The 25,074-nt window shown below is 37.3% G+C and overlaps 1 protein-coding gene across 7 annotated transcripts in view; it reads left to right on the forward strand.

The window, feature by feature from the left end:
* The window catches only part of UHRF2 (ubiquitin like with PHD and ring finger domains 2), a 92,203-nt gene that overhangs the window by 24,121 nt on the left and 43,008 nt on the right, over positions 1 to 25,074 (forward strand). For all 7 annotated transcript variants that reach the window (XR_009725092.1, XM_061351082.1, XM_061351084.1 and 4 more), the window contains exons 3-4: positions 1,952 to 2,214; positions 15,084 to 15,302. Coding sequence is in view for 6 of the 7 variants with exons in the window: in XM_061351082.1 (XP_061207066.1) it covers positions 1,952 to 2,214; positions 15,084 to 15,302 (482 nt within the window). In the remaining variant the exon portion in view is untranslated. The remainder of the gene's footprint in view (positions 1 to 1,951; positions 2,215 to 15,083; positions 15,303 to 25,074) is intronic.

The raw sequence follows: 25,074 nt of genomic DNA on the forward strand, positions 1-25,074 counted from the left end.
CAGTAACAGCGGTTGGGTGTGCAGTAATGATGTTAGAAAAACAAAAGTTCGTCCAGAAGCATGTGCATGCTTCACCTTCTGATGCTCACACAGTCTATACCTTCTCATCCAAAAACCTCTGGCTGTAGTAAAGACACTTTAACTGAGAACTCTTAACTAGCTTGGAATAAAAACCACACAAACTGAATCTGTAATTAAAGCTAGTATTTGTTTAATACTGTTCACATAGAGCTACTAATAAACCAGTCTTAAACCAGATACCAGTAACATAAAATAGTTGAATGATGTTCCTCAGTGGTCTGTGGTAATAATTATTTGCCCTTAATCTTTGTAGGGGTGCGTCTTGTATAAGTGTGGAAGGATACATTGGAGATCAGTGATTAAGGGAGTTTGTGCTGATGTTATTTAATTTTAATTTTTTTAACTGTTTTTTTTTCTCCTCCTGAATCTGGTGATGATTTTTGACTTGGCTAGCACTGCTTCTCTGGCACTTTCATGACTGGTAGCAAGAATTAGCAGCAGATGGGGGAATCCCTAGTAGTGTGTGTCTTGCTCAACTCTGGTTTTTGATAAGACAAAGTAAAGAAGCACTTCGAGCTGCAACCAGCTCAGTTAAAGCTGTGAAGGGACGCCTTCATGAGGGTTCCTCAAGAAGTGCTAGAATCCACTGTTTCTATTTGAAACAGATTGATAGAATTAATATGAGGGTGTCCTTCTCAGATTTGTTTTATTATATGGCTGTAGCTTTCATCTTGATAAAAAGCTGTACTTTGAATGCTGCAGGTTTGTAAGAATAAAAATACAAAATACATATGTTTGTATTTTAAATGGGAGGAAAAATAAAGGATTCCGTTTTGGAGGACACTTTAAGAAGGTGAAGAATAAAATACTGCAGCTCAAACTGCTGTGAATTTCACTTCAGATACCTAACTACTACTTTAATACTAAAAGGTATTGAGCATGCTTTTTTGGCTTGCTCCTGTGAAAATATAGTAAGATTGTTCGGTTATAGAAACTAGCCTTTGAGGTTAGTAACAGTAAGTGTCTGCCATTATGCCGGTACTTGACAAAGGCTGTAGCTTAAACGACATACATAGATAAATATATGTATTTTGTACTGTTTACGATAGATGTTTTCTATGGTATGGCTGTGGAGTAGTTCTGTTGTAATAACATTTTTATACTTGGTGTACTGTTGATGAAGTGTTCTTTAAAACTTACTCTTTTTTCTCTATTATTACAGGAACATCTGCTTAATTAGCTGAAGACTTGAGAAAAGGAAACATGATTTAGAATAGTAAAGTGGTTGGTTGCTTAATACCATTATTGTTAGTAGAGAAGGGAGAAATTCTGGGAGGTAGTTCCAGTTCTTAAGATTTCTTGAATCTTAAGCTTTTGGCTGACTGTGATAGTAACCCTGTTAGAATTGTTTCCTCGCCTTCTCTGCAAGTCTTGAATGGTTAAAATCTTGCAGGCCAGAAAGATAGAAGGTTAAATAGTAATTCCAAGTTGGAGGTTCAGGAAAGTCTTTATACTCCTTGGCTGACAGCTAATATTTTAACACTCTGTATACTTATTTTGGCCATAAATAGTAATTGGTGAATCAAAAGGAAAGGGTAATGAGAAAGATGAGGCAAACTTTGAGGTTGGAGGAAAATTTAAAAAAAAAAAAAAAAGAAAAAAAAAAGAGAAGAAACCTAGCCTTGCTTTTTAAAATTTCATGTAGATTGTATCCATACTAGATTTTAATAAGGGAAGAAATAATAAAATAGTGAAAGTGCAGCATATTCATGACTAAATGTTAGTTGAACTTGATCAGGCTCAACTAGTTACTAGAGTTGATTCTTTTATTGATAACAAAGTTAAGCAGTAGTATAAGTTGTCTTATGTAATCCTGATTAAGAAAGAAAATAAAATAAGCATATACTCATTATTGAATTTTCCTTTTTAGATAAATGAATTGGTGGATGCCCGTGATGTCAGCATTGGAGCCTGGTTTGAAGCTCATATAGAAAATGTTACCAGAGCAACAAAGGGACATAAAAATGGTAAAGCTCAAGGAAAGAGTGGTAACACTTACAAAAGGACTAATGGAAACTTAAGTCAAGATCATTCTAGAGAAAATGCAAATAATTTGGACAGTACACCATCCACATCTTATTCAGACTGTCTGGATGCTGGTGAAGAAGCTATTTATCATATCAAGTATGATGAGTAAGTGCTTGTGGTAGTATTTTGAGAACATTGTTGAATTCATTGGGAGTGATGGTATTTTTCATGCCAAGTTTTAATTTCTTTGCCTTTATGGAATTTACAATCCATCTCTCTTATGTAAGGAAAAGAAACTATAGAACTGAATCCTTACTGTGGATTTATTTTTATTTTGTTTATTTTTTTTTAACCATTCCCTGTGTAAATTAAATTTATTTCACTGGAGCTGGAGGACAACTCTCATGAGAGCAGATTTTCATAATGCATTTGGATCTATTTTATTCAAAACAGTTGTGCAGGAAATTGCAGGTTTGCATGTATAGTAAAGGTTTGTTATAGGTAGCTTTGTGGCTAAGGGCATGAAATTACTTCTAGAGAGAGAAAGCGTTAAGGGTGGGCTGTGTTTTTTTCCGTTTGTTTGTTTCTGTAGTAAAAACAAATTCCAGGGCCTGCAATATGTGGGTAGGTTTTTTTTAAATAACATCTGTTCCAGCACTAACTTAGGCTTCAAAATGAATTAAACTTTAAGTTGAGGATTCTTAATTTTGGTACTGAGACTAGTAAAAATATTTTAGTTTGTGCAGTGTAAGATTAAGATAGAAGGATGCAAAGTATATTCAGTATTAACTAAATGCAGATTTCAAAAATGCATTTTTAGAGCAGCTGTTTCAACTTCAGTTGTTTTATTATGTAAGTGTGAATCTGACTTGCATAGAGCACTTTTACGTTGCTCTCACTAATGGCACGTACAACTTCATGCACTTGTGAGTTCTGATTCTATATCTGCAACTGCAGGTTTTGGTAATTGGAAATGGATGAAAATGACTTGGACAACCGGTATAGTCAAATGAAAAGATCCTGAAATTACCTGTCTGTTGTGATGTGATTTCAAAATGCTGTCTTTAGGGTTACTTAATTTCAGAACAGTGCAGATATATGGAAGTTAGTCAAGGGAAAACATTTCTGAGAAAAAATGTTTGTAACTTTGAAATGAAATTATGTTTCTTTTTTGGGGGGGTTGCTTTTTTTTTCTTTTTTTTTCGGTGAATATAGTTTTTGATAAGTTAAATGTACAGAAGTAGAGTTTCACAACAGGTCAGTTTTCTTTGCCGTATTCATGCTAAAGAAAAAAAGAAGATTGATCTCTTTATGTGTATTTCAGGATCTAGTAGTTCCCCTTCAGCAGGTGGAGGTAGTCTTTTTACTATAAGATTATATGTAAGATATAGTGGCTGTATATTCTATAACAAACAAAATTAGATACAGAAATGCAGTGATGTGAGGTAGTCATTGAAGTCACAGTTACTTACCTGATCAGTTTAAGGTATTGGAAGTTGGAGCTTTTGGAAAGAAAAACTACTGAAAGGCTTTCTGGAAAGTGAGATTTGCACACTTATCAGTGATTGGATTTTTGATGAATGTTACAAATCTTTGAAGGTCTCACTTTTTTCTTGTAATGTTGCTGACACGCATATTCGTTCGGTAGGTATGTATGCATATACCCATAGTGGCTGGAAACAATAATGCTAATAGCAGTGTTTATATAGGAGATGCTGGAACTCTGTGGAATGCCATCTCAGGACTAGGTCTTACATCATCATAGGCTTGGTTCTTGCACTAGAGTCCTCTAGGGCAGGCCTGTCTCACCCCCCTGGCTCCAGAACATACCAGCTCCACGTCCTGACTCAGATGAAGACCTAAAACTGTTGTTTCCTTAGCTCCCATGGGTATTGACACTGTATTCATAGATCCAGGACTGAGTTATGTGACACCATCCATCTTGGAACTGTGCAGCTGGGAATTTTATCTCAAAGTGAATCTTCACCTCAGTAGTTTTCTCTTAGACTGTGCTTGTCAGAAAGTTTACCTTTAGCCTTAATTGCCTTACTAATTTATACTGGAGCATACTTCTCTCTACTTCGAAGTTTTTAGGGGGTGGTGAAATTCTGTCTAAGCACGAAGAACTAGTAAAGAGTTTCCATCAAAAATGTGTCCAGAAGTTGTGTGTTTATCAGTGTGTCCATCAGTTTGAGTAAGGAGTAATACTGCCCTAGCCAGTGGTTCTGTGGTCCTGTGGCTGTGCTTTGGAGTCTCACTCTGTACTGGCTTGCTTGTATGTTCCACATCTGATTCTTTGAAAGTAGTTAGAGCAGTATCAACAGATCTGATGTTCATCTGGCTTTAGTTTTCTAGCTGGAAGCATTTGACAGTCCCATCAAGTGAAGAACCTCATCAGTCATTAATTCTTTCTCAACAAGGTCACTGTGTTCTCTTAAGAGCAGCTGTTCTTAAAAGTTGAAGAAGGACTTGTTCTTCCCTTAAGTGAGAAAGCTGGTTTTGGGTGTAGAGCTGCTAGATTTACATATTACAAGTCCTGTGCGCAACTTAAACACATTGTTTTGCAGGTTTGGGTTTGGTAAAACCTGCTTTCCTCTAATCTTGTGAGTTCTGATTCTATATCTGCAACTGCAGGCTTTTTACTTAACATGTTAAGTGTTACAAAGGTGGACATAGAAATGTAAATATTTCATTAAATATTGCAGGAAATAAATGAAAATAGCTTGTACCCTAGTTTGAGTCAGGTGTCGTGTCTCTGCTCCCTCCTGTCTTAATTGTGCTCCTCTTCACTGGCAGAGCAGAAGTCCTTGATCAGGGCTACTTAGCCTTGGTCAAGTGCCACTTAGCAACAGCTAAAAGTGTCAGTGTGTTGCATTGTTCTTAGACCAAAGCCAAAACACAGCACTGCCCCAGCTACTAGGAAGAAAATTAAATCTACCCCTGCTGAAACCAGAACACTGGGCAAGAGCTTTGTTACAGTAATTTCAAAGCGATAACTACCTTGTAGCTAGACAGAACTTTACTATCAGCTGTGACTGCTACAAATAGAAGGTACTGTATATTCCTTCTTGATTTTGTAGAAAACAGGGTATTTCAGTTGTTTCTGTTGTGGTTTCCCTCTTTCTCCCTACTCAATGAGCCTGTGTGCCTAGCGTTTAACTAAACTGGGGACTGTAGCGATAGACAAGGGGTAGTGGGTTTAAACTTAAAACAGGGGAGCTTCAGGTTAGATATGTGGAAGAAGTTCTTTATTGTGAGAGTAGTGAGGCACTGGAACAGGTTGCCCAAAGAAGTGGTAAATGCTCCATCCTTGGCAGTGTCCAGCACCAGGTTGAACGGAATCTTTGGTGACATGCTGTAGTGTGAGGCATCCCTGCCTATGGCAGGAGGGTTGGAACTAGATGATCTTAAGGTCCTTTCCAACCCTAACTATTCTATGATTGCTGCAATAGTTTTGACACACACAAATTTCTGCAGAGATGGATCTGCAGAGAACCTGGTGCCATTCACAGGAACAGAACTAATCAATTCAAGATTAAACTGGAGTAATCCAGTTTTAAATCTTTAAAAAAGGATTTAAAAACCTTGTAGTGCTTGTTTAAGAGCTCTACCTTCATCACTGGGAAAGAGACCCTGTATCAGTTGTATCAGTGCTGACCTTCAGTCACTACCAGCTCTTGGCATCCGGTCACAGCTGTATAGCTTTTTGCCTGGTAGTCCCTCCTCTGCATTCAGAAAGTGAATGCAGCGTTTTCCTTGAAGGCAGTGTAGCTTACAGTTGTGTTCTTATTTCTATCACTGTCATCTTCCCCCACTTCTGCCACTTTATTCACTTACTTGCATTTACATTTGCATTTGTTGGTATCACAAATAGCTATTGAAGTCAAGAATGTGTTATACACTCTTCTACAACAAGAGTGCTTTCGTACATTTATTTCTTCTGCTCTGAGCAACTGACTTTTAGTACAGAAGTAACCCTGCCTTTAACAGAAGAAATCTGAGTCCTTATTTGAAAGAACTCACGAGGAATCCAACACATGCTTAGATCCTGAAGTTAACAGAGATAATTGTATGTAGAATCTCTACCACAGCATGCTTCATAACTTCTAAATCAGGAGCAGGACACTTCAGTAGCTTAATATAGCACCATAAGGACATGTCTTACAGAGCTGTGTTATATGAAAGTTTGGTGTTTCCCTTTGACTTACTGTATTTCATATTTGTTTCTTGTACAGTTATTTTCAGGGAAACTTCTCTCACTCTGTCTCAGTGGTTAGCTCTTTCCTGAAGTAGTGGAAGGACATAGACTTACAAACAAATGCTGTCTTTTCCTTCCTTTTCCTGCTTAAGTAGTACGTAATGAAGGCCTTCCACTTAAGAAGGCTCTCAGTGGTAGTCATAGGATGGCTGGATGCTTCTGCAGCCTGAGAAGTATCAGTATGCCTGCCTGTATGCAAGCATAGATTTAGTATACTCAAGTAAGGGTACCATTTTTTTCCAGGGCCATTTTGCTTGGCTGATGATACCCCTTTCAGGTTTTAAATCAGTCAACAGAAAAGCTCAAATTCAACCTTGAGATAATACCTGTATGATGGATAGTACACAGTAAATAACCACAAAGTACACTCTTTGAGGTTATTTATTCTAGGAGACCAGACACTTTAGAAAGAGGGGTCATCAGAAGCCTCATTAACTATTAGATAAGTTAAATAAGATTTCATAAGATTTCTTTTAGGGAACTATTTATGTTTTGACTTCAGTTTCAACCTACTTCTGATTTTGGTTGTAACGTTAGTTTTCATGCAGCTTTTCATAAGTTATGGATATCTATCAAATATTACTGCCTATTACTTTTGTTTAGAAACTATGTTGTGCTTGGATGCAGTTCTACAAAAATTACTGTGTAATGAAGAAATTGCAAAGCCAGTCTGTCTAACCTGTGGGTGTGGGAAGCTACTGTGCCTGTAAACTGATGTGTAGGTAGTTAGGAGGGGTATTTAAGAGCAACTGGTTTCTCTGAGTTACTGTTTCCATGTGCATATTCATCCTTTATCTATCCTAAAGCCTGTAGGAAGTTGGGGTTTTGAAGTTGAGTAGAATCAACGGCTGTTTCATGCAAGCAAAGCATTCGACTTTGAATGTGTGAACGTAGTTGCATGTGTGCTGGCAGGACAGACATGATCTCAAATATGGCATTCTCACCTGTGAGCGTGCTGGCCCTTGTTTCTTGTAGAGAGCTTTGTTATGCAGTTGGTTCTAGTCATGCATTTGTGTGCACTCCCTGTGCCAAAAATACATGGTGGGAGGAATGGCAAGAAGAGAATGTTTACAGATCTGTGCCTGTTACAGAGGCAGTTTTGTTTACAGAACAAACCTGAGTGATGCGTTTCTAAAAAATGAAATTGTTGGTGGTTAGTCCATTTAATTCTTCAGCGTGAAGAATTAAGAACAGCATCAGTTTTCCTCAGTATATAGTAAGATGTCCATTCTTACTGGTTGTGTTCCTTAAGTTGCTGATGCTGTTGTATGTTGTAGTGTTGTTGATGTACTGTATATACTTTTATCAAATATTGCTGTAATCCTCAAGAAATAACGTCACTGTTGTGCTAAACTTTGTAGAACCATTTAAGGCATTCCTTACCCCAAACTGCTTTGAAGGTAGAAGCATGTAAGAATATGCAGTTACCATAACTGTAAGCCTCGGTCAGTATGCATCTCATTAACCAGTCTTCCATAAGCTGTGTACAATGCTGTAAAAATAAAAATTATTGTGGAAAAAGCCACGTTATTTTAGACCCTTGCATTGTAGGTGGAGTCCAGAAAAAGATGAGTGCATATGGTAGCTTGCCATTGTAGGGGACAGATCTCAGTCATCTCGGACACCTGTTGGCTCCTGTGTTCTTGAGTGTAAATTGAACCAATTCAGTTGTACCTTTCTGTCAGTGGTAGATACCATTTTGAGATGGAAGGTTGGCTGTTGAACACTGTTAAAGTGCACAGGCCCATCGACTCGATACTCCTGCATTTTCATTTCAGTTTCCACTTCTGCCTGAGAAGTGTTTGTAAGATTTGCAGTCTTTTTTACCATTTTAAGCTTACTTGCTTCTGCTTCTGAAGTATTTGAGTCATGTAAGGGACATAGGTGGCTCCCGCTAGCTGAAACAGACACAAAAATAGGAACTTGGGCAACATGTAGGAGCAATGTAAGATTACAAAAAAGAGTGTACGAGGAAAAAGGTTGTGAGGGATAGTACCTGGAAAACTTTTTTTTTTTGTTCATTCCTCAGATCTCATCCTGTTTAAACAGAAAATATTTATTGCTGTGTTATTTCACATTGTAGGAACTTTGAGAAGTCTTTCAGGACAGGAGGAGAAGTACCTTTAAGTACAAGGGAAGTTCTTACCGTCAAGATTACTTTTTTTTTTTTTTTTTAAATTTAGCCTTTTTCTCACACATCTGTTATTTGGGACTAATCAGAGTTACAGACAGTAAGAGATGTTCACCTGTTAAGTGCTGTGAGGAGAAACAGTTCCCAATGAAGGCTGAAGATGTTACTGATCTCCCTTTTAATAAAGCCAGGAGACAAAAAACTAAACTGTAAGGCATTTTGTTAGACACAGCCTAGCACTCTGCAGTGCTCTGTCCTGCTAATAGCCGTTATCCTTACCAGGTTGGGATTTAATAGAATGTATCTGAGAGTTCATACAAGTGGCACTGTTGATAAATTGATTATGGACACCAAAAGACATTGTGGGCCATTTTCAGGTGAGGTGGCCACTGCTGCTGCTTCTTACCTTACTTCCCAACTGTGCACATCTGATAGTGAAGTGGCATTGAATTCAGTGGTTGTGTGACTGTACAGTGTTTTTGCTTCCTTGTGTATTTAATACCTAATGTTCAGTCAGTGAATATTACAGGAGTTTATGTCACTGATCCAATCAAATTAATTTGGCCAATGGCTGCACAGTGAGGGTAGAACAAGGGAAAAAATCACTGCTTCTTTGAGAGGTAGCTGCTTTGAGCAGTATTAGTGAAAGCATGTGGTGTGAACAGTTCTGTTTTGTCTTCTGAGAAGAAATACCAATACAGTCCCTTGCACAAAATGTATTTCTCAAATACTGCTTGCAAATGTTTAACTGAAATATTTTTTTTTCTTTATTAAAAAAAAAAAGGCACATAAAATTGTGCATATGGGGAGGGCGTATGCTGTCAAATTCCTGGGAGTAGGCTCAGCAGATGAAGTGAGGAGACTGGGGAGTGATTTGTTTTGATGGTAAGTTAGTAGCTAGAAACATGAAGAAATGTTAGGAGCCACAGATCATACCTTCATTATGGCACCTGTTCTGTTAATGTTAACCACATTCGAAGAGGAGTAAGTAGGGTGTTGTCTGCCCAATAGAATCTTCTCCTAGGACAATCTTGGAATTACCTAAGGAAAACAGATCTTTTTTTTTTCACTCTAGCTTTCTGTCAATAACGTACCATTTTTATAAATGGTATGAATGACAACTTGGAGCACATCTCCTAGCTGCAAAATGTTGTTTTCTAGTTTCTGTTATCAGTGTTGAGTTTGTTTAGTTGTTCAGAACTTTCTCTCATAGGGATTAATAGACAATGCTAAAGCAACAGCAGACCTGCTAGTCCAAGTGTGTGGCTTCATTCTTTGTCTCCATTAGAAAGAGTGCCACTACAATATGACTGTCCAGGCATATTAATTCAAAATTGGAAGTATCTTGGGGGAATAGGCTGCACACTATTGCTCTTAATTTCAAGAAGTTGATTGCAGGGGATTTTGTGACTCTTGTTTTATAATCTCAAAGTGTTTGCATGTATTAATCTTCAGGGTTTTGACAGCTGGCACTAACTCTACGGCTTTGATTTCTAACGAGGTAGACACTTTCTGAAAACTGTAAAGGAAGCAGTTTGAAAAAATCCAGATGTTTCTTGTACATCTTCAGAAAGCATATGAAATGAAGAGAGGGAAGCACTGCTGTTCTAGTAGTTTTAGAGAACAAATGAAATGTCAACTCGTTTTTCCTTTGAAACTGATACCTGGCTGAAAAAAATGGAGTGTTTACTGAGAATATGATTGAACACTCTACGTCTTACTTGAATTCAAGTAGCTCCAACTGTTCTTGCAGTTACAGGATGAACACCTGCTCTTAAAAAAAAAAGTCATTCAGTGATTGCAGTGCCACTTGTCATCCTGCATGCTAGCTAGTGAGGTAAACCTGGTTTTATTTACATTCGTAGTATTTGGACTCACTATGCAACAGTTTTGTAGGAAAAATTCAAACTTAGCATGTATTTCTTAGAGCTTCTGAACTTCCGTTTTGATACTGTTACTAGTTTGTCTTCTTTCAGAGTATCCTTGTTGTCCACACAGTGCAGTGTTGTAGGTCTAGAAGTTAATTTTTCTTAATCCTTAATGCTAAAATCACTAGGAAGCCAGATTTTTCTAACAGGCTATTAATGCTATTTCTCAGTTTTTATGCTGCTTAATTCTATAAGCATTAGTTGTCAGTTAAGGTTTTCAAGATCTTGTTTATGTTCCATGCAGCTGATTTTTATCTTTATAGATACTCATTATTCCTTCCAGTCTGTTTTTTAAAATACAACACTTTTTTTCCTTGTAATAACATATTAACAGACCTACTGGTCTTTTGAAAGTGTGAACAAACAGCTTTATCATCCCAGTGACTTTTTTTTTGTCATTCATAATTGTGGCTTAGATGCCCTTAAAGTATAATTTCATTTGATTTCTCAAAATACTACAGCAAAATTATTATTTACTCAGGTAGCAAATCGTGAGGGAGTTTAGGTAGTTTTTATTCAGGTTTACTTTCCTAGGTTTGCCTCCTTTGTGTGTTCATCTCTTACTGTTTCTCCTTTTATTTACCCTTCTGTTCTTCAGTTCTGGGTGTATATTGTATGACTCTTTCCAAGTTGGTTGTTTAGTAAAATAAATTACACTGTCATTTTATTTATACTGGAAAAATAACAGTCTGAAAAATCGCACATCTGCACTCACATTCCTTACCATAGTTGTATGGAGAGGGGGTGGGGAACTCTTGACTTCTGTTTCAAGAATTTTGTCTTTCTAGTTCCAGTTGTTCTGGTAACAGCTGGGAAAAGTATTAAAGGGTATGTTGCAAGTTCTCAGTAAATTGCTGCAAGTTCTCAGTAAATTGGGCAGATTTGTGTATATTCTGACATAGAACTAATATGTTTTTTATTATTTGAGCATTTTAGAATGAACAGATACTGATCATAGCCAAGAAACACTGGAATTTTTACTTCATGGCTAATCCTTTGCTATGGAAACTGTCTGCACAGATAGGAAATCTTAAGAAACCTTTGCTATGCTAGTGTTAGTATTTACAGTTTGAAATACTATAGGGGAAAATTAGATTACTGGAAAATACAGTTTAACGATAAACGTGAGACTTATGGGTAGTATTCATTAAACTTTTATGACTATGTTTACTGTTAGGGTGTCTTTTTTTAATATTAGGTGCTACTTGTCATGAGAAACATGGAAAACCAAGAAAATGTGTACAATTGTTTTAAGGTTGAATTGTGTCATATAATCTTCATTTCAACTATACCAAACTTTACGCTAGTCTAATTAGACCACTGCTGTGAAAATGTTTGTTTTCTCTTGAGGGTCATTTTAGGATTTTAAAAGCAACTTAATAAATAAGAAAAAACTTCCAGTAAACTTTCATGTCTAACAGTAGTCCTTTATTATAGCTTGCTAGAATGGGGTTTTTTTCTTCATTCTTGAGGCGTGTTAAAAGATCATATATGTCCTCTTTATGTTTTGGTTTATGTGCCTGAGTCCATATATTCCCATTTTGTGATACTCTATTTACTTTTGCATATTTAAGAAACTAGGTCTTAAGTTAATGTGGCATTTTTACAGACTGTGTGTTAAGCTTTGGGAAACAAATTTGGAGGTAGTGTTTTCTAATGTGACTGTTTTTTCCATACTTGTGTAAATTGTGGCATTCTATACATTTGAGGACACAAGTGGAAATACTGATTTATTACTTAGTATACTGAGTAGTAGTGCTACTGTACTTAACACATATAGTGTGACTGTGCAATTTTGAGCTGAACTCAAAAGTTTGTGACAAATGCTGTTTCTGCTGTTTTGACTGGGGTGCCAGTTACAGACAAACGTGAATGGTTAAATATCTTCTAGCATTCACCAAAGTCCATAAAAGTATATTTTGATGTCTGAAGGCACAGCAACAACACATTCAGTGTCTGGGACATGATGCAAAAGAAAGTTGAATTTGGATATGGGAAATCTTATGTGCTTGTAAGCTGTCTTTTTTCTTCCAAAGCTTCCTAGCTAAAGTTTCTGACCAGCCAATAGGAGGAAAAACTCAGTGAACAATCTGCCTTTTCGTTCTTTGAAAAGCAGTTATTTTCTGCCTATTTGTAAATGAGGATTTTGTGTATGTCTTCCTGTAGGTCATCTTGTTCTTGTTCTTGTTCTAGTCATGCTGATAAGCAGTTGTCTTTCTTTGGGTTCTTTCAACAGGTATTTCCAGGGAAAGAGGTGGGGTCATTGTAAACTGACAATCTTTGAAGTTCCTCAGCAGTTCAGTAGGAATGATTCTGTTCTGAGTGGTAAATGGTTGGAGAGAGGACAGAAATCTGAATTTGAGAAAACAAATGTTTTTTAATAAGTAAATAAAAAATATATTTGTCCAAAGTTCTCACAGGAAAAAAAGAACCCGAAGGCATTTTACTCATGGGCGAGAATAGATTTTTGAGGTCAGAGTTAAGTTTCTGTGAATATGAACTGCTGTGAGTCACACTGGAACTTCTTAAGTGTGTATTGGTTATTTTAAAATCCTGCTGATCCCATATGGACTTCTGACGTGATTATTTCACTGTATATATAAATTGTCTTTTTTTTAATCCATAATTTCCTGATGTTTAAGCCTATTTTTGATTCAGAGTTCAGGTAAACAGAGTTTTCATTTACTGTGTGCTAGTTGCTGTCTTCTCCAAACTTTAGGAAGGGTATATTGTAAGGTGATTGGAATTGACTGACTAGTAGCTCAAACATAGCTGCCAGAAGATTTCAGTAGCATGTTGTACTATATAGCACAGTGTGGTTATTCAGGCACTCAATAAAATGGACAGTACCTCTAAAGCTGCTTTTTGCTTTGTCTTGTAATGCGTAGGCACATCTGTCATATGGGTTTTGTGGATTTTACAGTTACAAACATTAATAATTATAGTAGAATGATAGTTCTTTTAAGGGAAAGCTGCACCACGTAAAGATAAAAACATAAATGTTAGCTTTGCAGCACACTCAAAGTAGAAACAAAACCAAGTAAAATGTAGGCACTGTAGGGAGTTACATCATATGAGACTACCGTTTGGATAATGGCTCAATCCCAAGTAGTTGTCTTTGTATAATGTATTTCCTGTCATGAAGATTTTTATAATTATGGTCTGAAAATATTGGGGAAGAACACTCTTTGGACATAACTTTTGTAAGTAGTTAAGAATATGGTGTTTTTGCTTGGCCTTGGTTTATGTAAAGGTGCAGCCACTTATGAACGGTAGTTCATGTTTCTTTAAACAAACAAAAAAACTTAGTAAAAAATTAAGGCACTCTCTAGATATCTGCATGATTAATGACAAAGAAATGCCTGGAGATAAAATGCCAGGTCTAGCCCTGACCTGCCTTACCTATAGCAAACTGGTATGTTAGATTTAATAGAAGGCATAAAGCAAAGCAAAAATAACTTGTTTTAAAACGTCTGCAGTTGCATCGGTGGGCTTTCAGTCACTGCTTAGGAGCAGACTTCCTGATTTCAGGTTATAGACTCAGAGCCTCATGCTGTTAATAGCAGTGGGTTTAGTATTTCTTTGGGTAAACCATATATTTAAACTTAACTACCTAAGACCTCAAAATGATCTCCTTGGTTGCAGGGAGGCAAGCTGGAAAGTGACAGAGCCATACTTGTCCTAGTAAGAGTACAATTTTGCCATTACAAATGAACAGTGCTGATTCGCAAAGGTATACTAAATATAAAATGTACATGCTCTAGCTAAAGTACCAGTAATTACATGATGAAGATATAATTTAAGATGTATAATCCTCAGCAATGTTTAAGAAGGAAGAATTAATACTTTTGATAGCACTTGGTTTTAAGCAGTAGACTTTTAATTTTCTCTGTTGTGTTTTTACTGTGACGTCATCTAGTACTAGCTGAAAGATTCTGTATTTGCTTAAACACAGTATCAGAAAGGAACTTCCCTGTTTTACTCCATCATCTTTCTTTTTACTTCTTGCAACAGGCCAGCCTTCCCCCCACCCCGTAAGTAGTATTTTTGTCATACCATGCTGTTTCTCCAGCATATGCAAACTATACAGGCTCTGCTATCGTTGAAGAATTGCATTATACAGAGGATTTAAGAAGGCAGTGGTGTTAAACTGAAAAGTTAACGTTTCAAATCTTAAAAGCTTTCTTTCTTACACTGGAATTTTAGTTGTGTTGTTGAATACCCCTATCTTAATTCTGCTAAATGAGTCTCAACTTGGAAAGGAATTGGAGGTTTTCAGAAGTTACTCATTACTCTTCAAAATGTGCCTGGTTGAAAAGCCTAGTTTTAATCTTTGTTACCCTGTCATTTTAAATGTAATACTGACTTTACGTGGAGCAAACTGGGACAGTGTGTGTGGCAAAAATTTGAGCTGTATCACATTCTAATAAAAAAGTTATCCCGTGCTTGTGAATTTACAAATGTATATAATTCTTTCTTTGAGAGTGTGAGAAAACTCATGGAGGCTGTTTTTCCATCTGAGATTAGTTAAATTTCTGGTCTGAGGTTTGATGGACACTACATTGTCAAAAGGATACAGGGTCAGATATTCAAACCATGTTATTTATATGCCCAAAGCACATTTAAAAATCTATACTTTTGAAAAAGCCTACCTGTGAATTGCTTCTTTCTGTTACAGAAGTCCTAATCATTACTGTTGTTCGTTTTACTTTCCAAGGTACCCAGAGAATGGCATAGTAGAAATGGACACAAGTAATCTTCGACCCCGAGCAAGAACCATTCTGAAGTGGAGTGAACTGAAAGTGGGTGATGTGGTGATGGTTAACTACAATGTTGAGACTCCAGAAGAAAGAGGATTTTGGTTTGATGCAGAAATTACCTCTTTGAGAGAAATCTCAAGGACTAACAAAGAGGTTCATGCTAAAATTCTGCTGGGGTAAGATTTGTTGCGCCAACTCATAAAATCTCTGCATATCATACAAAATATGTTTGTTATTGTTATTTTTTTTGTCTACTAGTCACTAGATTAAAATTTATGTCATACTTTGATTTGACAGGTTTTTTGAGTCAGAATTACAGTGCATGTTTTTTTACAGTGTGCAGACTTAGTTGTGAGTCAGAGTTTTTCCATTTTGTGAGATTCCTAGAGGCAATGGTAAGGTTTCATGTATTATCTGTGGTTCAAATTGATCAGAGTATGTTTTTATTTATATTCCTTTATATGCTATATATTAACACATATTTATAATTTTATGTTCAATTCTGGTGAAAGCTGAAAAGTGTGGTTTTAGTAATTTTTGAGATAATTTGGAGCCCTCAGGTCTCACTGAGTATTAGTCATCTCTGACAATTTGGGTCAGTCTCTGAACTCGCTAATTGAATTTTTAAATAATAAAATATTTCTGTGGGTATTACAGCTTCTGATAAGTAAAATGTGGGATGTGGAAATTGTGTTTTCATGTGGCTGAACTCACTTGAGTATCTTTACTTTGTTTTCCTATTTAATTTTAAAATTTCTGTACAGTTCTGTATTGTTTTCTGCAGAAATCATATGATAGCTTACTGTCAGTATGCTGTGTGATTGCCTTCGTGGGTATGAACAGGTGACCAGACTTCATCAGCAGTCTTCTTGAGTGAGACTGTAACTTTCCTCCTCCTTCTCACTAATTTTCTTCATTCCTTTTAACATTATCCTTTTCTGACACGAAAGAACTAAAAGCAAATGGATCCTGTCTGCCACTTCCATCCTTGCAGAAGAGTGGGGTTTATGGATGCTTAGGAGTGAAACTGATTCTAAAACTAAACTGGAACTAAAGTGAAATTTCTTTACTTCAGAAATGATTGGTTTAATGTTGGCATGTCCCACATTTATTCAGTGACTAGTATCATTGTTCTGCAAGTGTATTCCTTAAAATGAATTGGACTATTTGTGTATTAGTGTAGGTTTCTTTATCAGAAAGGCAAATTGGTTTATCTGTAGGAAGACTTACAGTGCAGAAAGTGGTTAGTTGGAAGAGACACATAGATGACTTCTCTGTGATCAGGTGCAATTCAGTATTTTGTATTAAAAAAAAGAAAGAAGGCAATCATGGGAAATAAGAAAGACATTAACTTGGCAAATCATGCAGGTAAATGAAAATCTGTTTTGTGGGTGGTTTTTAAATACAGAGTAACAGAGTAGTCTATGTAGAGTTGAATTTTATTAGGTAATCTCAGTGCATTGTTGTAGCCTTGTAGAGCAGTCATATAAACTTGTTTTCTAGGCAAAGCAAGAAAAGCCCCCAAAACCAAAACCCACCAAACTCCAAACAAACTTCAAATGTAAAGTAAGAAGAAATTGAGTAGGTAGCTTGAATTACTAACTTGGTAGGCAGAAGAGATTAAGAAATGGAAACCAGTCTAGAGAGATGAAGATTTTAATTGTGACACATTCAATATTTGTCTGGCATTCACTGAATCAGAGGTGGTCTTCATTTCCTTCTACAAGCAGAACCGTCCAGATCTCAGTTAACACGAAGTTCAAATGTCTATTGATAATGTTATTTAAAATTGTTGTCTGCATGGATTCTTTCAAGAGTTTTACCCATTTATTAAAGTATTAAAATGTGTTCTGTATTGTCAAAAGCAAGCACCTGGTGACTAATAAAAAATTATCTTCTCTGGAAATCTATAGATTATCTTTTCTTAATCCAAAGAAACTGATAGTTATGTTTCAAATCTGACGATGGTAACTTCAGATATTGTGGGTACTGTAACATGTACCATGAGGTTCCCCCTAGTGTCAAGACAAGTATCTTGTTCTAAAGTGGTGAATTTAAGTCCATTTTTCAAGTGGAATCTTATTTCATTGAATTTTCTTCATGCCTAAGAATTCAGGCTTTATTTACATGTTGATAGATCGTATATGTAGTGACAAACTAGTGTGCAGAAAGCAAGGTTATCTGAGCCCTGCCATATCTGAAATTTACCAAGGAATAATTCTGTATCACCTGTGTTACCTAAGTTATCCGTCTCAATTACCAGTAAAAGTAGAAGATAAATCTGCTAGTATTCATAAACTCGTGTAAGGAACATGCTGCAACAAGAACTACTTCGCATTTTAGGTATGTTGGTTTGCAAAATAAAAACCAATGTCTTACTGCTTGAATGTTTATTAATATATATTAATATACTAATATAGTCGAAATGTATAATACGTAATATATTAATATAAATTACTTTAGACATGTAATAATAAGTTGTTACTTTATTATTAATTTATAATGGTACAATATATGGATATTCTGCAGTATTTTATTGATACATTGTCATGCGTTCTTACCATAATGTTAGTATTAGTTAATTGTTTTAAATAAAGGTGAAATCTCTTTTGAACACTTTGAGTTATATAGGTCATTGATTGTATGTTAATGACTAATTGTCTGTGTACTTCTTCAGAACAACCTTACCAGGCAGTAGTAAAGGGAGGCAGATTTCTAAGGTTGCTTTAGATAGGTATAGCTTGGACTTTTTTCCCTTTCTGCTGTTATGCCAGAGAGGCTTTGTGTAAGTTTGTATGCAGTAGTTGAATATTTGTTTTACCAATCTTGATTGCTTTTGACAAAGATTTTGTGAAGCTCTTAGCACATTAACAGGAAATAACAAGAACATGAACTGGAGCTTGTGGAACATGAGGATTTCTTTTTTAGTGCATCTGTATTATGTATTTTACTTATGCCTCAGTCATGACGAAAAGGAAATGTCCTGTATAGCCTGTTGTCATTAGTTCATCTTTTGGGAAGCAGATACAGATTAGAGAATATTATCAAAGACAGGAGTGAGACTGAGCAGGGGAGAAAGACATTATACAGAAGAATTGTCCCCCTATTAATAATTCTGATTTGTATTGTATTTGCATTACAACTGAAAATTGTGATCGCAGGACGTCTAAAACCTATCCAGACAGGACTTAATGTGCCTCAAGTATGAATACTAAGCATAGAGCAGTGCTTTGGCCCTTGAGTATACATGAGCCTGGGGCTATGGTCTCTTGTGACTTGTAGGCATTTTTACAGTTGAAAACGGTCTGTGTGTATTATCTGTAAACCGATTTTACCTAAATTTTTAGGATGTACCTCTGTTTCCTGGGGAGGAAGTATCTTCCATTTCATGATGAAAGCAGTTGTCCAGAGTAATCTTTACTATTTAAAGGGCACAAAAAAATGCCTGTTAATGGTAGGTAGTTGTGAGGGAAGCTGTTTACAATTTATTTCAACATTTGACATGGCTGACATGATTGGAATCACCACACCAACCCAAAGTAGTTCAAATCATGCTTTGAGTTTTCTCCTTGCTAAACTTCAAGATAGACACAAAATCAGCTTTTACTTTGTCAGTCAGACTTTGAAAGTTCGAGTTTAGCAAGGACTCCGTCAATACCAAGACTTGTATTTTGTTTAAGTCTTCAGAGTTATACGAGAATATCAGAATAATTTGTAAATTCTGCAGGTTTTCTCCATGAGTAAGTGAATATGTAATGAATTTGAGGCCTTTAGCCAAGGAGTGGCAATGGAAAGTAATAGAATGAGCCTGAAATCTTCAGTTTTGTATTTGTCATCTTCTAGTTCTGCAGGTGTTTGTGTGAGGCTTCCTGCTTGCAAAAAAATTGTTTTCTTTTCAGATCAATCTCACTAATTTTAAATAGACTTATGATATTTTTTTCTGTGTGGTCTGCCAGATCTTGGTCTTACCTTCTGCATTTAGGTACGATCTCTGGAACTTGGGGGGGGGCCCCGCCTCCCCCCTTTTTTATGTATTTTTATTTTGCATGATACACTCGTTTTTATCTTCTCTTAGACTCCTTTTACTCATGTTTGATATGTCGTTGTTCTCAGAAGGCTGTATATTTTTAACCACCTTTAGGCTACCTGTAGAGATATTTTACATTTAGCTGTTCCTTCTTTTGAACAAGTTTTTCCATTTATATTTTTATTTCTGATTTTTTTTAAGTCATGCATAGTATTTGTTATTAAAGCTTTGCAGAGGTACAGAGTTTACACACATTGCAGAATAGTAAACTGGTAGTGAAGCAAGTCTTGCATGATGTTCTGGACAATTTCAAGAGGTTTTATGCTTCTGTAGATTCCTGTCTGGCTAGTCCAAACAAAAAAAAAAATTATTGGCAGTTATATCTTGTTTTGACAATTAAAAAAGTAACAGTACCATGCTTCTATCCCTCTCAGTATGCATTGTGATAAATCAACATGTCACAGTTGTCATGCTTCGTAGGTGCCCAATAGTGTAGTCCCCATACAGTGTTTCTTCTTTAGGCCTGGAATTTCTGTCTGTGTGGTTTATCCTTTACTGATGCTTGTATACTTTTGTGGTATAAATTTCTACCTAAAATAACTTTCCAGTTTATTTAATTTAATGTATCTTTGTTTCTGGTTGACCTGAGAAGACATTGTTTTGCTGATATGTGGAATATTGCTGAGATTTACTTGGACCGATTTTTTAAAAATAGCTTTCATGAGGGAAGAATTAAAATTGTTGAAGAACTTGCCTGCAGCTTTCTTGCACAGACGTAAAGATGGCAGATTTCTTCTAGGCAACATAACTTCTGAAAGGGTGAATTTTTGTCTCCTTTTTTCCTCTTCTGCTTACCACTTCAGTGGAACTGGTCATCTCCTTTGAAGAAGAGACCTCCATTTGAATCAACGCAACTGTTTCAAATCAAATGTCCAGGAAGCCTGCTGGGATTTTTCATGGGGATTCTGTAGAGGTGATGCCTAGAACTTCTTAAACACTTCTGTGAACTGCTTTCCTCTAGTCTTTACAGCTAGAGACAACTCTTTTGTGATACAGAGCCTTAGGTGATAATTTTGCAATTCTTAACAGGAATGACCCTAACAAAAGGAAGAGTACTTAGGGTCCCAGTTAATTATCCTATTAGATAAAAGAACTTATACTGGGAGGGGGAGAGGTGTGTGTGTGAAAAGAATGATCTGTTTGAACATAAGTAGTGAAGTTTAATGGAAATCAAACTGGTTGGTTTTACTTCCAGATCAAGTTTTTGTGGCACTTCAGTAACATTCTTCAGAAAAAGGTCAACAATTAAAAGATACAGTGGACATGAAGACAGAGTATTATTGAAGAGACTTTTTAGTAGCATACAGTGCCGCCTCTTATGGGTGCAAAAGGAGTCTGGGGTGCAGGACAAACTGCCCAAGAGGTATTGAAACACTGTAAGCTACTGGGACTGGAGAAGGGTTGGTGTCCATGGCACCATGGGGCGTTGGAACTGTCTGATCTTAAGGTCATTTCCAACCTTGACTATTCTATGATTCTGTGTGTTGTTTCTGTTAAATGTGAGAGACAAAAGAACAATATCTGGCTAAGAATAGTTCATTAAGAGAGCATGAGCAGAGTGAATCCTTTAACCAGCAGCTGTAGTAATTGTCCTCTCCATGGCTGTGTCCAAGGTCATACATGAGATGTAGTACCTTGGTTCAGCACCTGTGAAATCAACACCAGTGAGTTTAGAAAGAATTGAAAGACTACATTTTGAAGGGTAGCGGACTTGTTATTACAGATACTGTTTTCATGTTTTCTCTTTCTCCTTTGCTCTTTCTTCAAAGATTTCCATTTTACACACCTTTGTAATGGCCAGATTCTACACAGATCATAGCTATTCTTGCAGACATTTTATTTTCCTGCATGCTTTGTTTTCCTGCTTTAAAGAGGGAGGTTCCTTTGTGCAGGCAGGAGTTGGCACAATTACAGTTTTAAGACTGCTTACCTGTAATTATTTCTCTTCCATGGAAGAAATATTTTTGTCTCTTGATATTTCCCTCTTAATGATTCTTCAAGAGAGCATAAATAGTAATTTTAGTTGTCCTTTGTGCCATTTCCCTGCACGTTACCTGTTCTTAACTAGCAATATGGAGAAACTGATAACTTGGTTGGGTGTTTCAGTTTGCTTTCCCAAAACAACGGGAATGCTAGATGCTTGTAATTCATGTTGAGTCTTCTGGACTGTGAATTTACTGTTCTCTTGTCTCGAGATTTTAGAATTTGAGTTGCAAACCAAGTGTACCTTACTAGAGAGAGTTACGCCTCAAGCTAAGTATGCCAGTTACGTAAGAGCTGCTGAGTCCTGCTGGTGAAAAGGTAAGACATTGGAGGACAGATCCTCCCAAAGGGCAGGAACAGGAAAATCCTGTGGATCAAAGCCTGGCTAATTGCACAGCTCATGTCAGCAGGCATTTGGCTTTTAATAACGTCGGGTCCATAATTTGGTTCCTATTTGTCTCTGAAAGTCTTTGATCCTCAAGGGGGCTAGAGTATCTGTGCTGATAGGCTGGCCAACCTGGTGGGTAAAGGTATGGGTGATTAAAAGACATTATGACCCATAGTTAAGTGGGGTATTGGTATGTGCTTGGAAAGCAAAAAGGATACAGGGTGGTAAGAACAATAAGTTTCTTGGGATAGGTAAAAGAGGGATACCCATCTGAAGTGCATGTAGGCAAATACATGCAGCCTGGAAAACAAGCAGGAGGAATTAGGTTTGCATATAGTGACAGAGCGATGACATTATTAGTATAGAGGAGACATGATGGGGCAGCTTACATGACTGGAGCGAGAGATGGATGGATACAAACTTCTCAGAAAGGCAAAAGTAGAGGGCAGGGCTTTCAGAACACGAAGAATTTGGGGTGTAGGGAGCTCTCCAGCAGGAAGACAACAGTCTGAGAGTTTGTAGGTGAGGATGGGAGAGGCTAAAAAGGATGACATCAAGATGGTAGTTGATACGGTCATGGTAACGAAGATGACAAAGCTGCCTCTGAAAGTATCTGAATCACAGATCTTCCTGGAAGACTCATTCCCTTTCATCTGCTGGCAGGATAACACTGGCACACAAGCAGTCAAATATTTCTTTGAAGGATGTTTTTAAAGGGATAATGTAAGATGGGTCCTGGATAGGCACCAAAATCATAGAATCATAGAATAGTTAGGGTTGGAAAGGACCTTAAAAACCAACAACTGCTTGGGGATCAGATGGTCAATGGTAGGCCTTAGGTATACTGACTGTGATACCAAGATCCGTATGGAACTGTGGAAGGAGAGTATCAAGAGCACATCCTTTGGAATTTAACAGAGTAGACTTCAGTTTCATTCTACGAACTGGTAGATGGGATCCCATAGGAGGCCACTGTGAAGGGCGAGGGAGCTCAGGAGAGCTGACAGATGCTTAAGGACGACCTCTTCCAACTGCAAAGATGGTTCATCCTGATAAGAAACTAAAATGTATCAGGGTGCTGACAAGGCTGAACATGAAACTTGTATGACTTTGCTCCATGCAAAAAGTTAGTATATAGGAGTTGGAAATAGGGGCACCATAAAAATGAGGCATTTTGAGCATACAAGGATGGTGTAAGGAGAACCAAAGCTCATCTGGAGTTGACACTCGTAAGAGACATCCAGGACAACACAGCTTTAACTGCTGTATGGGCAGTAAAAAGGTGAACAAAGAAAATACCAGTCTATTGATAAAACAGTATCAATAGTCTTCATTGCCTCACCTTTCACTGACAAACACTCTCTGGGAGCTGTGCCTAGTGCTTGAAAAGCATTCAGGCAGAGTGAATGAAGACTGAGTCAAGGTGTGCTTGATCCTCTGTACTGTATTTGAAAAGTCTTGGAGGTGGCGGAGGTCCCTGGCAGTTGGAGAAGGGCAGATATTGCCTCCATCAAAGAAGCCCAGTCATTTCAGAAAACGATGAGATAGTCCTCTTGGAAGTGCTGGCCATGTAAAGATGATTTGGAATGGCAAGAGTGGGTTTTATTTTTATTTTTTTCTAAAAGCAAATCATGCCTTACAAGCCAGTCTGACTTCTATGGTAAAGTTATTACCTGTGTGGCCAAGGGGACAGCAACAGGTATAGTTTACTTCAACTTGTAACAGCTCTTTTGTCTGTATCCCATAATATCCTATCTTAGTCAGGATGTTGTGATGCAAGCAGATGGGCAGCCAGATGGTTTTTAAAAAAAAGGTAAGATTGGTCAAGCTCAGAGGATAGTTGTTACTAAGCTGTACACTACTTGGAAAGTAATAATAACAAGCAGGGAGCTGCAGGGGTATGTGGCGGGACCTGTACTGTTCAGTATCTTTAGCAACAGCGTTGCAGTGGCAATGCAAGTGCACTTTAACCAAGTTTTCAAAGAAGCTTGATGGTAGTATTGCCAAACGGAGCTGAACAGTCAGAAGAAGTGAATTGATAGGAGCTTCATGAAAGTCAACAAGGATGAATGCACTCCCCAAAACATGCTTCTACCACCTTAGTGCAAGAGAGATACATAATCTAGAGTGAATTCAGGACAGGGCTGCTGTGGTGGTTTGGGGAGCAGAGTGGTATATGGCAGGCAGGCCAGAGATGATCGCTGTAAATTGTGACAAGCTGGGTAGAAAATTGGCTCTTTAAGCTACCAAATGCAATTGATTTTTCAATTAATTGTTAATGCGTTAATTCTTTCAACAATGCCAAAAATGCATAAGTACCAAGTGTTAAAATTGGGAATATGTTTTGTTTCGTAACAATTGCGTAACTGCCACAAAAGTATCTTTTGAAGGTGAAGAATGGGTTGACTTGGATCTTGAGGTTTTTGTCTATGAACATAAACCGTATCTTCAGTACTTGCAACACTACCCTTTCTCCAGTAAACATGCAGACTTGGAACCACAGTATCTTTTGGCTTGCTTTCTACAGGGTGTTTCTTTGGAAGTGTTTGGAAGCTCAGTTTATTTGCATTTGGAAAAGTAATGCCAAACAGAACAGGAAGAACAGAAGAAAAAAGATTATAAAAAGTCAGAGACTCGAGGTTGGGGGTGGTGAGCACAATATTAGGAAACACATCAATGAAAATAAAAAATAAGTGATGTTGAAATATAGATAGACATTTAAGAGAATCATTGTGGATGGAAAGGAGCCCTTGAGATTGTTCAAGAAGGGGCAGGTAGAGCACCTTGTGTGTGACTATGTCCAGGTGTTTTTAGTATCTTTATGGCTTCAGACTCAACAATCTGTCTGGACAATCACTGTGGAAAGATATTTTGTGTAGTAAGAGGGAATTTCACGTGTTTCTGTGTGTGCCTGTTAGCTCTTGTTCTGGCAGAGCCCTCCATACACAAGCCTTTTCTTCTCCAGACTAAAAGGTACCATATCAAAGATGTTCCAGTCCCTTAATCATTTTTGTGGCCTTTATTTAGAACCACTTCTGTAACCCCATGTCTGGGGGAGCCCAGACCTGGCCTCACAAGTGCTGAGTAATGAGTAACATTCACCTTCCCTCTGCTTGCTGGCAGTGCTTTTCCTAGTGCAGTCCATGAGGCTTTTCACCTTGTTTTCTTACAGGGGCGTATTGCTGGTTTATGGTCAGTTTGTTTATGAGTTCCCCAAGGTCTTTCTCTACAAAGCTGTTTTCCGGCAACTTGGCAGTCAGCATGTACTGCTGCATGGGGTGCTCCATGTGTGCAGGACCTCTCATTTCTCTTTGTTAAATGTTATTAAATTCCTCTCTGTCCAACTCTCCAGGTCACTCTGAAGGGTAGCCCACACATTTGATACTAGTGGCTGCTCCTGGTTTTGTATCACCTGTGAAACCGGCTGAGGGTCCACTTTGTTTCTGTCATTCAGGCCATTAATTAGGATATTAAAAAGTACTAGCCACAG

Source organism: Neopsephotus bourkii, unplaced genomic scaffold (genome assembly GCF_033783945.1).
Source record: "Neopsephotus bourkii isolate Nb327-2 ecotype Australia unplaced genomic scaffold, CSIRO-AGI_Nbou_v1 NB_550, whole genome shotgun sequence".
NCBI lineage: Eukaryota > Metazoa > Chordata > Aves > Psittaciformes > Psittacidae > Neopsephotus > Neopsephotus bourkii.